The sequence below is a fragment of the Haliotis cracherodii genome, unplaced genomic scaffold (assembly GCF_022045235.1).
Source record: "Haliotis cracherodii isolate W230 unplaced genomic scaffold, xgHalCrac1.p SCAF_1, whole genome shotgun sequence".
In the NCBI taxonomy this organism is placed as follows: domain Eukaryota; kingdom Metazoa; phylum Mollusca; class Gastropoda; order Lepetellida; family Haliotidae; genus Haliotis; species Haliotis cracherodii.
In genome coordinates, this window is record NW_027266264.1 from 84,316,322 (window position 1) to 84,330,524 (window position 14,203).

Sequence of the window (14,203 nt, forward strand, 5' to 3'; positions counted from 1 at the left end):
TAACGAACTGTTACAAAATTGTATTCAACGGTTTAGATGATAGCATTCTATAAATACCATTTACATGTTATTACATTGTTTTCAATTAAAATGATTAATGCAAATACATTTTTGCAATGTATGTCAAATCCTGAAAAACAAATTCCCCCTTCTGTCATGTGATCAGTTCAAAATGGCGACTGTAACGCAAGGCAGTGTGTCAAACAACACATGTTTACAGTGTCGTTTGTGCAAATTGTGCAATCCGATTAATTTAAAAGAAAATGCAAAGTTGTGTATTTGTCCGAAAAATTCATGGCTTACCGTATTTGATGACAACAACTGTCTCAACGTGACAAAAATCCACAAACAATCAAAAGAAGGCGTCAGTCACTTCGCCCTCCAAAATGTGACCAGGTACGTACTGTGTATGTTCACGTATGTAAGATTTCCATTCGTTCAGATCATTACACCCGACTGAGAGAAGAAGGGGAGTGTATCTGTCGCCATGTTCCTAATATTGACATTATATATAGTATTTTGCCAAGTTTACACTCTGATACAAGAAGCCAAAACAAAAGAAAGGTGGGCGACTGGAATACAACTTTTATTGCTAAACGTTGGCGGCGACGTTCTTTGCAGAAACAAAATGTACTTACAAAAATGAATGTACCCCCACCCTACCCACTCAACAAACTTTAACCTTCATGGTGCCTCACTATTTCAGCTGTTATGTCAAACCCTGAGTTCACAAAATCAACATTATGACCACCATCCTCTCATCTTTAACTTTATGTCTTTCATACATTGTCGGATCATAGATTTTCGGACATCATACGGTTTCGGACAGTCATGATTATGGATGCAGGCAAAAATGGCACCTCAGCAAAACATCACCGATTTCTCTGGCGAAAACGTCACCGCATTTGGCGATAATGGCTACTATGAGTCAGGTGAAAACAAACCCTCTGTTTTTAATAACGATAACAATGATTTTTGTAGTAATATGTAGGGTTTATTTACATGGTATTGATTAGTGATGTATTTACATTGTATTTCCTCTTTTCCGAGATAAGTAAATGTTGGGTTTTCTTGGGTCTTCTTCAGTCCGGCAAATTTCTCTATAAAGGGCCACAGAGAGTCCTTTTCCACATACGCGATGGGTCCACTGGTCACAGTTATCAGTCACATGATACAGCATGTTGCTTTTTTCTGACATTCTTCTCACATGCAACACATCGAAAGGCCATTGTGAATAATTGTGATCTAACAGCACCATGTTTGGCCTCTTAAAGGGGCGCTGATCTAACGCAATTCCCCGGGACTGGTTGTTGCCTTTGTTATTGTTTTTTCCCAGTGAGTACCCGGATGTATAGCAGAAATCTTGACTAGTTCGCGACCTCTGTTGCGCCATTCGTAAGCGCATTAGTCACTTTTATGGGTAGTAATAAGGGCGTATGGTCACATTGATCAACAAAATGAAACACAGTTTTCGAGATGATAAGGAAATGTAGGTATCTTTGTGGGTAGCATCGGTAATGGTGACGAAGTTTTGATAAGTCACTTGTTTGGTAATTTTGCGATTTTCGTTTTCACTATTTTGACTTGCAACACTAAGTAAATATTTCACCTGAGCCTTGCTTTTTTTATAGTGTCTATATTTTTTTACCGTCAAAATATGTAACATTTTCAAATTTATTAAATGCCTAAATATTCAGTTATTTTACAAAGTGACTGAAAAACATTTCCATCTGTCTTATTATGATAACGAATTCCAAACATTTTGATGTTTAATGTCATCACCAAGAGACTGAAAATATTACGTTGAAAAGTACATTTCTATGTTGTTTGGCTTCTAATCCTACATAATAATCTGTTGTGATGTTTGTAGGCCCTTTTGATCGTCTTAATCAATCTGGACAGATTTTTTAGTCAAAATGACTGAAATATTTACACATTTTATAAATTGCCTGAGAGAATCACATTTTACAAATTGACGGTAATATATACACGCTTACAAAGGAAAGACGTGTGAAAACAACGTCTATCGCGCATTGAAGAATTTCCCAACCAATACGTAGAGAAACAAGGACGAATCGGTTCAATGCTACAGCAGGAAAACAAAATGCAAATACCATAATTACAACCTACCAAATTTATGTGTATAAATTTTTGGCAGCTTCCTTGTTCGAGGAATGTATCCGTGAATATCCACACAAAGGAACACTATCCCACTCGTCTGCAGCTGTACAAAGAAACTTATTCGATGTTACGTATCTCTGTAACAATCAAATATTTTAAAAGATATATATCGTTTCGGGATATTATAACCCGTGTTCGTTTCTCAACTGATCACTTGGATTGTTTCAGGTGTTTCACATAGGTGTCAAGTCTCAAAGCCCACGTGACAACTATTTTCCTAACGTCCACGGTTCCTAAAAATTCCATTGAGTGATAGATAACAATGATCAATCAATCAACGTATTGTCAGTTAACCCTTTGAACAAAGTATGTTGTTTTTACATCGGCACTTCACGCCATGATATGAGTGTATTCCCTTTGTTTTAGTAAACCTAGACATGTAAACACTCACTTTTGACATATCCACTGTGCAAGATAACAGTGATTAATCAATCAACGTATTTTCTGTTAATCCTTTGATGACTAGGAACGATCCGTTAATTTACAAAAAAAACTAAATCAACTGATCATTCACCTCTTGCTGGTCTGCCACGTGCATATTACATAACACACATTTCACCTCACTTCAAACCTGGATTTAGATTGAATAATTACCCCAGACACAATAAATGCCAAATGGGAACCTTTGTCAGGTAATCTAAGTGGTGCTACCACTAATTGTACCTGTAATAAATTCATTAACTGAGCATCATGTGAGAGACGACAAATACACGAATGTAGGGTTATACGAGAAAACGTGGATGACGACAAGGGAGTAGTAATCGTATTATCGACGCAATTCGAAATCCGAAAATGCTTTCACTGCATGGATACTTTTTTTAGTATTAAACTATAACCATCTGGGGTATTTCACAATGACGTCATCCGATGAGCTCCGCCGTTCTTTTTGTCTGTTTGTTTAGGCTGAAGAAATTAACATGCGCCCTTTGTCGAAATCTTTATATATCACAGTTAACCAATCAGTGTTTATGCAAAAATGCGTAAAACAAATATTGCCTCCAGCCTCCAAGTTTATTTAGCTGTCCTTGCAGACGATAGCCCAGTCTCTGGTCACGCTCAGTTGCGTTGCGTATCATCCGGGTACTCACGGGGGAAAAACAATAACAAAGGCAACAACCAGTCCGGGAAATTGCGTTAGATCAGTGCCCCTTTAAATACAGTTTCAGCTTAATTTGAGTAAAGGTACTTAAAACTTGAAAGCGTATAGTGTTTTCACAATAAGTTAACTGCGCCTCCCAATCAGAGTCGGTGAGTAAATTGGAGTAGGGGGCTAATTTCTTATTTGTTTTATTTCACAATTATTTGTGTTTGTAAGAGACGATGTGAGTTTAATTTCTATTATTTTTCTTCAAAGCATGTTATGTTTTCACAATAAGTTGAGTTGCGTATAAGCTAAGCTGGATTATATTTGGAGTAGAGGATAATTTCTAATGTAAACTTGTTTTAACATCTCACAGTTATTGGCTTTTGCAAGGTACAATGTAAGTTTAATATCATTTATTTGACCAAGGTAAAAAAAAAATAAGGTGCCGTTTTCGCTCGAGTCGAGGTGCTGTTTTCGCTTGAGTCGAGGTGCCGTTTTCGCCAATCGGTGCCGTTTCACCCTGTGACGTTTTGCTGAGGTGCCATTTTCGCTATAACCCCATGTTTATCACGATTACTTGAGCTATAACAAGGGGTGTGACATCACACAGACATTGTGAATACTCAGATGATGGTCCAAGTTAAGATAAAGTTGACTTTTATGAGTGAGTGAGATGTTTTACAGTTGGTTTTGTGAAATGGGAAACAGCTCTTGAAATTAACTATCACATATGTCATTAATTTTACAATTTGAGTACAGCACACAAGATCAAACACAGTAGATGTAAGGATCTTCAAGTTGATGGTCTAGGGGGAGACAACTCTAGGGAAACTCAGTGCAAAGAATTGTCACTATGTCACATTTATTCCCATGGTTCCCACGATCTCAAATTACCCAGCCTTGATTTCATCAACCTGTCAGAAATTCATCTCAACGATTCATTGGTCGGTAAAATATTAACGAAAATCGCAGGACCACAGGATTGGATCCAGGGGTTAGTGTAGGTGTACCGAAATGCGAGCCGTGGAGATGTAGAGGATGGCTAGAACAAAATCTTTGATAACAAATTCACAAGTGCCTGCATCAGTTGTCTTTTGATGTCAACAGCTCTCACAGTTTCATCAGTCAGCGAAATAAAAATCATGTCATACATCGTTAGGATATTAACTTTTCAATCCACCCTCTTCATGTGCAGGGGGGCATGGGTGGCCAAGTCGTCTAAGGCGACGCCATTCGCTGTGCAGAGTTGCGTCCCTTGGGCACGCCAGAAACCTATGATTGTGGGTTCGAATCCCGGTTCGCCCCAATTATGTTTCTAGGTTTGTCAGCACTATACCCGTGTTCGTGGGTTTCACCGAAGTGGTAAATGTCTGAGACCTGCATCACTTCGGGCTTTCCTCCCGCATTAAGCTGACACGCCGGGATATAACTGGAATACAGTTAAGAGCGGCGTTAAACCCACCATGTGCAGGCCAGAAGCATCCTCCAATGTTATAATAAGGTCTATTTACTATGTTTACCTACACACTTGTTTCTGCAGTGGTCTTTTGACTTCAGTGTTAATAATTGATTCCAATACATTTTATTTATTTATCTAAATTTGAAAACCACAGAAATAACAGAACCCTGGCTAATTCTACACTGCCAGTAGATTGTAAGTTCTTTAAATGAGATTAATGAATATGTAGAATAAGTCAGTGCTTTGCTTTGTTTTTTGTTGTTTAACGTCGCACTCAGCAATATTCAAGCTATATGACGGCGGTCTGTAAATATTCAAGTCTGGACCAGACAATCCAGTGATTGACATCATGAGCATCGATCCAAGAAATCAGGATACGATGACATGCATCAACCAATTCAGTGAGCCTGACCACCCATTCTCGTTATCAAAAACTTTCAACACTTGGTTGTATTTATGCTGTCAGTCACTGTATGAAATGGAAACACAGCCACCTTCCAGGCTATTTGGTCAGGGAGGGGCTTTGATAAAAAAAGGTTTGATGTGGGATATACTCTTTTCTAGATAACCTTTTAGAATGTTAGATGTATCTGAATGTCAGTTTACATGAATTTGACAGTGTTGACTGTAAGATCTTAAGTTATATATTTTCTGGATGTTACAAATAATCATAATTAATTTATTTGATCTCAGATATCCTTGGTATCACATATCACTGTGCAATATGACTGTGAGCAGCTAAAGACAAGGTCACAAAAACATGTTCCAAGAAATATAACAATGAAAACCCATTATATCCAATTGTTGGGTTGTGCTGTTTTAGGTGGCATATCTTTAACTCTCAAGTTTGGTCATTGAATATAGGTGAGTCTGAACTCTGACCAAACACGTTGTCATGTCCCAGTGGTAGGTGTATGACGCTGTCAGCATGAGGAAGCAATGGGAAGTGTGAGGTGCAATAAACACAGAGTCCTCCACCGTCAACAAGGATCTCCCGAAGGAGGATGCATATTGTCATGATATTGATACCAATTACATACAAACGTTGTTGAACCAAACACGTTTTTTCAGTGTATAAAATCCCCCCCAATTTAAGTCACACAACTGGACTGGCAACTTTGGACAGTTACCAGACCAGATAAAATGTGTCAAGTTCAGAATTCTAAGACAAACGAACAAAAGTAACAAAAGGGTAAACATAAGATTAGTACTGTTTAATGTTACTTCTCAGAAAATAAACTGGTGGATATAAACTAAGTGACTTTAACTCTTTGAAATTTTATTCATCAAGTTCCAACTGTGATTCATCCATATCTGAAATCTCAGATCAATAATTACAGAACAGCAAAGACAGCTGATAACCCACCGATATAAAACATATGCCCATCGCTAGTGTCGCCATTTTGGTAACATTAACCAGAGCTCCATATACACAGTAGGCATCTCACTTCTATAGACAACGGTTTTAAAATAAAATATAAACGTCAGGTTAGCTACTGTAGTTCCCTGTACCTTGATGATTCTGGAGAAGTTCTTGAATTCCACTGGCAGGAACTTGACATTGTGTCTCTTTCCCTAGATGACGTCATCACAAGGTCACACGGCTACAGATTCTTAGTCATGAATTCCGTTAAGATCCGAGTTAGAATTAGTCTTCAGCAATCCTTGCTTGTTGTTAAAGGCAGCTTACGGGATAGGGTGGTCAGACTCGATGTATTGGCTGATGCATGTCATTGTATCCCAATTGTGCAGATCAATGCTCATGATATTAATCACTGGATTGTCTGTTCCAGACCTGATTAAATACAGCATTAAAGAACAGACTCTGGTCAACCTGCAGACTTTGCTTATTCTTGTGACCATGGTGATGTTATGAGCCAACCACCTCTAACTCTCTTTTGTTACAAACTGTATAAGCCATCCTTCAAATGTGAAAACATCATCTGACACATTAGAACTGTACACTTAATTGACCATGTTGACAGTATGTTCCATATGACTAAATGAAGTTTATGTTTGGAATATGACCTATTCAACAAATGTTATATTTGGAATAACACTTTCTTAGTAAAGTACCGATTCTAACCCACACTTTTGTCAGAGGGGTACACAAAGTATGTGATCTAGACTACCAGTTGTCAGACTTTCAATTTTTTTTGAAGCCTCGGTGGCTGAGTGGGTTAGATCGCTGACTTAGTGTGTGCTGGCGATGGTTCCAATTCTGGATGGGACTCAACCCAAATATGTACTAGAATCAGAACTTTACTAAGAAAGTGTTATCCCAAACATAACATTTGACCACTATCTAAATGGCATTGTCTCTTCATCATCTATTTAGAAATATATTGAGAAGTAGAAACCTTAAGAAATGGAAACTGTGTCAAGTACCATTACTGTTACCATGGTTACTTCAGCTTTGCATGGCAACCAGCTCCAGGAGATGGTCTGTGTGTGGTGGACAGTGAGATGACCATAGCCCAGTACTCCCTGCACGGACCAGCACCCACTATCACCCACCGCTGGACCTTCCACAAACTACAGACAGAAATACTCACAAGAGGTAAGTCCAAAAGTGGTTCCCATGAGCAACAAGAAGTACTTTCAAAGTTTGCTGAATATGTTTGCTTCTTGAGTCAAACTTGTGTTTCACTGTCTTTTTAACTTGATTTTGTTCTTAACGTACAAGGGTTTATGAGAGATTTTACAAGACTTTGAACTAAAATTAAAGAATAACTTTCTATCTTTGCTTTGATAAAGCATGTGCCACTCCTGGTTTGAAACTTAGGACATTGAGTAAGAAAAAATCTGAAAGGAGGGTGTAGGAAAAACATGGTAAGAAGGGTGTAGGATAAACATGATAAAGAAGGGGTAGGATAAACATGATAAGGAGGGGTAGGATAAGCATGATAAGAAAGGGGTAGGATAAGCATAAGGAGGGGTAGGATAAACATGATAAGGAGGGTATAGGATAAACATGATAAGGAGGGGTAGGATAAACATGATAAGAAAGGGGTAGGATAAGCATAAGGAGGGGTAGGATAAACATGATAAGGAGGGTATAGGATAAACATGATAAGGAGGGGTAGGATAAACATGATAAGGAGGGGTAGGATAAACATGATAAGGAGGGGTAGGATAAACATGATGAGGAGGGACTATAAACATGATTAGGAGGGGGTAGGATAAGCATGATAAGAAGGGTGTAGGATAAGCATAAGGAGAGGTTGGGATAAACATGATAAGGAGGGGGTAAGGTAAACATAAGGAGGGGTAGGATAAATATGATAAGGAGAGATTGGGATAAACATGATTAGGAGGGGTAGGATAAGCATGATAAGGAGGGAGTAGGATAAACATGATAAGGAGGGGATGTGATAAACATAATAAGGAGGGGGTAGGATAAACATGATTAGGAGGGGTAGGATAAGCATGATAAGGGGGGTGTAGGATAAACATGATTAGGAGGGGGTAGGATAAGCATGATAAGAAGGGGTAGAATAAACATGATAAGGAGGGGATGTGATAATGTCAAATATTATTGCTGTAGAAAATATTGGTATGAACATTATCAAATAATTGATCAGATGGTTGACAACTAGCTTTTGGTCTTCCTGACCTATATATCCTGAATATATACAATGAGTGAATAAGGTTTATTTTTAAAACTGGAGAAAATGTAACTATGATCAAGTCCATGACCTGGGATATATCTGAACCATATGTCTGCATTGTCATCTACATCTCCTAGGAATATCTGCCAAAACATGTTCCTATACATGTATTAGGAACACTGTTCTGATGACCTCTGTAATCATCCTTTTTGACACATGTAAGCCCTACCTGCATGCAATAACCAGCCATGGTGACCTCTCGAAAGTGTGCATTTTCAATTCCAACAACAAAACATGTTTTTTTTTTCGTACTTGGCCAAAGTCACTGAATGATTTTGTATGTCCTGTGTCACCACTACATGGGCACTGGACTGATTCCCAGCCTGTTTTGTGGTTGAAAATCGAACATTGTTTACTAATAATCATGTGATAAATATCTTTGTCTTGAATCTAGAAATATATAGGGTGAGAGTAGGTGATTAGTTCTGTCCACATCAATTGTCTGTATGATGCATGTAGGCCAATTATTCTGTTTTATGTTTCAGTAGCTGAGCTGTCGACAGTAGACACACTGTCCCTCGTTCACTGCACGTCCACGGCATGCCTCCTGCTTGTCAATGCCAGCGTCTTCGTCTCCATCCAGTTACTGGATGACGGACTCTGCAAACATGTGGCTACCTTGGCTATTCCTGGAGCAAGTCACAGTTGTCTACCTTTGTTTCAGATTGTGGCAGATCAGTTGGTGGTTCTTGCAGAGAAGACTGAAACTCTTTGTATCCTTTCTACTGCCATCAGTAGATGGGTTTTATTGTGACAGATGATCATCTGTTGTCATGTATAACACATTGCACATTTCAAATGTTTACTCAACTTCCAGACACAGTGACGTTAACTGACCATAAAAAAGTCCAGTTTCCACCCTTGCTGAACAAGGCTGGAATTTCTGGGCTCGATCATAACCTGTGGCTATTATGAGTTATGTCCCTTTAATGTCCCCCCTCTTAACCAATCAGATTCCATCTCTCATATCACTTGCATTTGATTCAAACAAAATGGTGGCACCCAGTGAAGACGATCTGATTGATAATCAAGATATATATTGTAATAATTAAAACAGGTCTTACCCAGCGAAGTGCATGAAATCACTTCAGCACCTTTATTAAAAACATGAAAAGATTTGCAAAATATCTGTTGTGCCCAATTGACGGTACACATGCTTTGCAAATCCTGCAGTTGACCCAAATCTGCACATTGAAATCTATGTTTTCTTACGAACTGGATGTCACGATTTTGATTGTACTATGCATAGAGTTGTTTGACCAGCCAAAATGTAACTCCGGAATTCCAGCCTGAGTCGGCAAGGGTGGAAACTGGACTTTTATAGTCAGTTAATGCCCTTGCCTCAGGAAGATGATGTAAACTGAACAATTACATACACATGGAGGAAATCACAAACAAAAGTGTAGATACATGTATACAGGCGTGTTCAGTAGGACTTGTTTAAAGCAACAAAACAATGAAATGTTTGGATCAGGTGATGTTCCAAGCCAAACATTTCTTTGTTTACATATTTCTAGGTGAAGAATTAGCTGGGAAAACATAATTTATTTGAATTTTTTAGCACATTTTGTGCATGACTTCCTATGATTGTGGTGAATAATTGTTGTTGTTGATAAAAACATGTAACATGAAGCAAAGAAAATTCACAACAATTTATTATTTTCACAACCCTCACTTTCCAGAGCTCAAAAGCAAATAGTTGGTCACCAAGCAATAAAGTTTTTATTTTAACCATGTCAAATTTCTTTGTTTCACAAGTTGGTTGGAATGAGATGCGCTAAGCTTGTGTTGTTCCTTAACTGTAACTTAGACATCTTTGACATTGGTGCTGGTCACCTGTGGTGTCATGTGGATTTACAATTCTCCAAACTTGATCCAGCCAATCAGATGCACTGGAGGATATCACATGATTTCCACAGACTGATTCTGATTGGCCAGGACTGGATGCTCCACACATTGGCCCTTGATGCCTACATCAAAGCTTATCCTAAATGTCTTAAAGTAGAGTCATCAGTCTTCCACCCCTACCGGGACCGAACATTTCGACCAAACCACTCTACTTGTCGCCATGGCGATTCCACATGGAGAGAAAAGTTATTAAATCTGCATGAAGAAAAACACCTCAAACAAAGCAGTGGAAAATACTTTCAGAGTAAAACAAGAAGTGAGACAAAACGCAAAAGGAAGAATGTCACAGGTTTCAAATCTAGATTTTCAGTTGGTGGAGTGGCGAGTGAAACAATTGTAGATAGCCATGAGTTGCCGTCAGAGCTATGCCAGTACACGGTAGTCGACATGGCAGTGAGCAGGTTCGCTCTGACTCTTTCATTGGCTGAGAGGGCAGCTGGCGGCAGCAAGGCAATATGTGTCATAGATACAGCCTTCCACAAAATTATTATGAAAAGGTAATTCATCAGTCCAAGATGTATATACACGTCTTTGCCTCAATAAAGTCTCCTCATCGAATACAATGAAGCCTAGATGTAATCATTTTCAGATAATGATTTTCGAAATGTATTAGGCTTAAAAAATAAAAGATGGTTCTCAGGTAATGACTTTTGAAAATATAGTGCAGGGTGGCAGTGGTTGTTTTTTTTTTTTGCTTGTTCAAACTAGTATGTAACCAAATAAACAGTTGTGTACCATCAACCTGGGAAAGGGCCTCCCTGCATATTGCCGCCATGACCATAACACAAGATCCACAGTACAGCAGTGCACATGTAAAGGGAAGTAACTGTGTGCTATCTTGGATCGCATTATTTTTAAGTATTACAATGTTTTTGTTGACATGAAAATCGAAATTGTAACGAAATGTGAGGCGAACTTAATGATGATGGGGGCGGTGCCTGAGAACCAAGACTATTATTTTTTTAGCCTTACTGTGTGTCCCATGGACTAAAAACATTGATAGACTCATGCTATTCCCTACAAAGATTTACTTCTACCTCAGAACTATGACTGTCGTATTTCCTTTACTTTAACATATATTTACAAGTTTTGTAGAACTTTGACTATCATAGCTTATATAATTTAACAGATTTACAACTGTGGAAGCACAAGGCAACCATAACTTCAATGTTTAAAGTGGACTTACAACATATATAACTGTAATGCTTCGATCACTTTGTGTAAGTGGCTGTTACAGTTGACTTAGTAGAGCTCCAAATATGTAGCTTGTAATTGTCAAAGATGTTTCTATTGCAATTCATGAAGTGCTGAGCAGTTGATTAGCTAGATGTTACTCTGAAACTGTTAATCTGTGTTCGTGTGTGGTTGCAGCATTTCCAGCAGTCAGAGAATCGTGTTGTCCTCCACACCTGGCCATACCCACCTCGTCGTCAGCGATGTCTTCGTCTTCCACATTGTTACTGAAGCTGATGTAGAGCAGGAGGACCTCGTGAGCAAGGTAACAACTCCACATGGCAATGTTTTGTCTGAAAAGGTGCTGATGCTGAATCGATGCCGGAATATATGTATTGTCTATAGCACCTTTTGCATCTTTAGAATATATATAAGAATTTGAAATTTTGTATCTAGAACTCATATTTGGAAGAGGCTTATCGGTCAAGAAGTTGGACAGGATGCTCAGTGAAGCAGGGCACTTAATATGGCGAAATACTGTACTGTTTTGATTACAACTTTTATTTTAACTTTCAAACATTTTGGGTATTTTATATTTAAAGGGCAAGTTCACACGGAAATGAACATTTTTTTCTTGTACTTTTTCCACATTAAAAGTGTTAACATAGAAGTGTCATAGACAAAAATATAAAAACATCATATTTAATTAACATATTTTTTGCACTAAAACGATTTATATTTTTCACATTTACCAAGTGTTCTATTTCCATAACAAAAACACCATGGCTTATGTCCCTTGCAATATGACGTCATTGGTGCCAATTGATAAACATTATGACGTCATCATGCTTTGTTAGAGCCGCTTCACGTGGTGTAGGTACAGTTTTGTGATTCTAGCATCTCAGATGCCAGCCAGAATTGTGTTATGCTGAGTCACCACTGCGCCGGAGTGTGTCGTAGACCATGTTGTTTTACCGCAAACTGGTCCTTGATATCTTTTGCGTTGAGAATAGACAGGGACCCAGTTGAATTGGCACCAATTACGTCATAATCTAAGGGGGATAACTCAGGCCTATTTTGCTCGTAAAACGAAGGCCTCATAACGGCATATCACTTTCACACTATTGTGAGCTTCCTACTTTCACTGTGAAAAAAAATGAGTGTTTATTTTCAAACACAGATACTAACTAATTCTAAAATTGCGTTGTGTTTAGAAAAAGAAAGAAAGTGATTTTTGCGTGTACACTTCCCTTTTAAGGTGCGTGGTATTACCAGTATATGGGTAAATTGAGGTTCATTATTTTCACGATACAAATCACAACATCATTTTTTAATGCTCAGTATATTTAGGGTGATTTCAAATAGCAATTTTGATCATGTGATACAGTATAATACTTGCCAAATACATGTACCGTGAAATGTTCTGTAATTCCAAAATGCAAGTTCACATTCTGGAGTTCTTCTGTGGCAGTGGTGTAACACCAAGTCGTCACTGTCCCGGAGCTTGCATCCTTGGGTATTTGTTAAATAAGTAAACATTATGCTATTCCAGCAGGGGCGGTCGGGTAGCCTAGTGGTTAAAGCGTTGGCTCGTCACACCGAAGACCCGGGTTCGATTCCCGACATGGGTACAATGTGTGAAGCCCATTTCTGGTGTCCCCCGCCGTGATATTGCTGGAATATTGCTAAAAGCGGTGTAAAACCATACTCACTCACACACTCACTCACTCACTATTCCAGCATCTTGTTTTGTTCCATTGATGAACTTCAGTTATAACATTGATGTTTCAAATTGCTTCTGAATTCAAATTTTAGAATTATACAACATATTTCGATACGTATCGCAATACGACCATGTGCATAGAAAAACATCGTGATACACTTTAAACATCCAATACCCATCCCTATTTTTTATATGTTTATACATTTATGATTCTGATAATAGACCTTATGAATAGAAACATTTCTATAAATATATATATATTATATCTGTGTGTAGCTGATGCTGTATGGTGGCGCCACCTCTGCCGATATGTTGTGTGACTTCAACAAGTGGGGACGCTGTACGGTGCCTGTTCACACGCTACAAATCGGGATACAACATCGGCAACTTGACACTGTGGCCTTCTTTCTGAAGAGCAAGGAGAACTGTATGTACATGTTGGTCTTCACCTTAATACACATACTGAAACATTTGTCTTTTCGGATAATTAAATAGTTGAACATTGAGTATTTAAAGTGAATGCAGCCGTTTCCTTTGCATGTCATCGCCTCAAGACAACTTTTACAAATAAGTCATATAATGTACACATAGATTAAATTCAGTTGTAGATAATAAGATTATTGGGAAAATATAACATTTTTTATGCTTAAAATGTAAAATGCTACAAATTTTTAATGCATTTGTGGAATGAACAGAACACACAGTATCTGTTTATTGTAATGTCAGACATCAAAAATAATCTTGACTAAGCATTGGGCTTTTTACGTGTTGTTTTAAGTCAACAACAGCAAGACAGCTTGTGCTGCTATTTTTCCGGGGGTGGCTGCAGCCGTAATACTGGAATCAATCTCAACTCATCCATAATTTCAGGCATCTTCGCCTCTGCCCCCTTTCTCTTCTCTTTTGTTTCAACTGCCTCTAACTCTTACTGCCCTTCTTCATACTCAACACTTAGTATCAAAACAATTTTTTAAATTGACTACGGCCATATTGCTTGTGAGACT

At 38.3% G+C, this 14,203-nt stretch overlaps 1 protein-coding gene across 1 annotated transcript in view; it reads left to right on the top strand.

The window, feature by feature from the left end:
• The first annotated feature begins 172 nt into the window (after nt 1–172).
• LOC139450205 (spatacsin-like) overlaps nt 173–14,203 on the top strand; it is a 55,274-nt gene continuing 41,243 nt past the window's right edge. Inside the window, exons 1-6 of the mRNA XM_071231910.1 lie at nt 173–396; nt 7,139–7,284; nt 8,881–9,108; nt 10,206–10,800; nt 11,675–11,801; nt 13,476–13,626. Of these exons, the coding sequence (XP_071088011.1) occupies nt 173–396; nt 7,139–7,284; nt 8,881–9,108; nt 10,206–10,800; nt 11,675–11,801; nt 13,476–13,626 (1,471 nt within the window). The remainder of the gene's footprint in view (nt 397–7,138; nt 7,285–8,880; nt 9,109–10,205; nt 10,801–11,674; nt 11,802–13,475; nt 13,627–14,203) is intronic.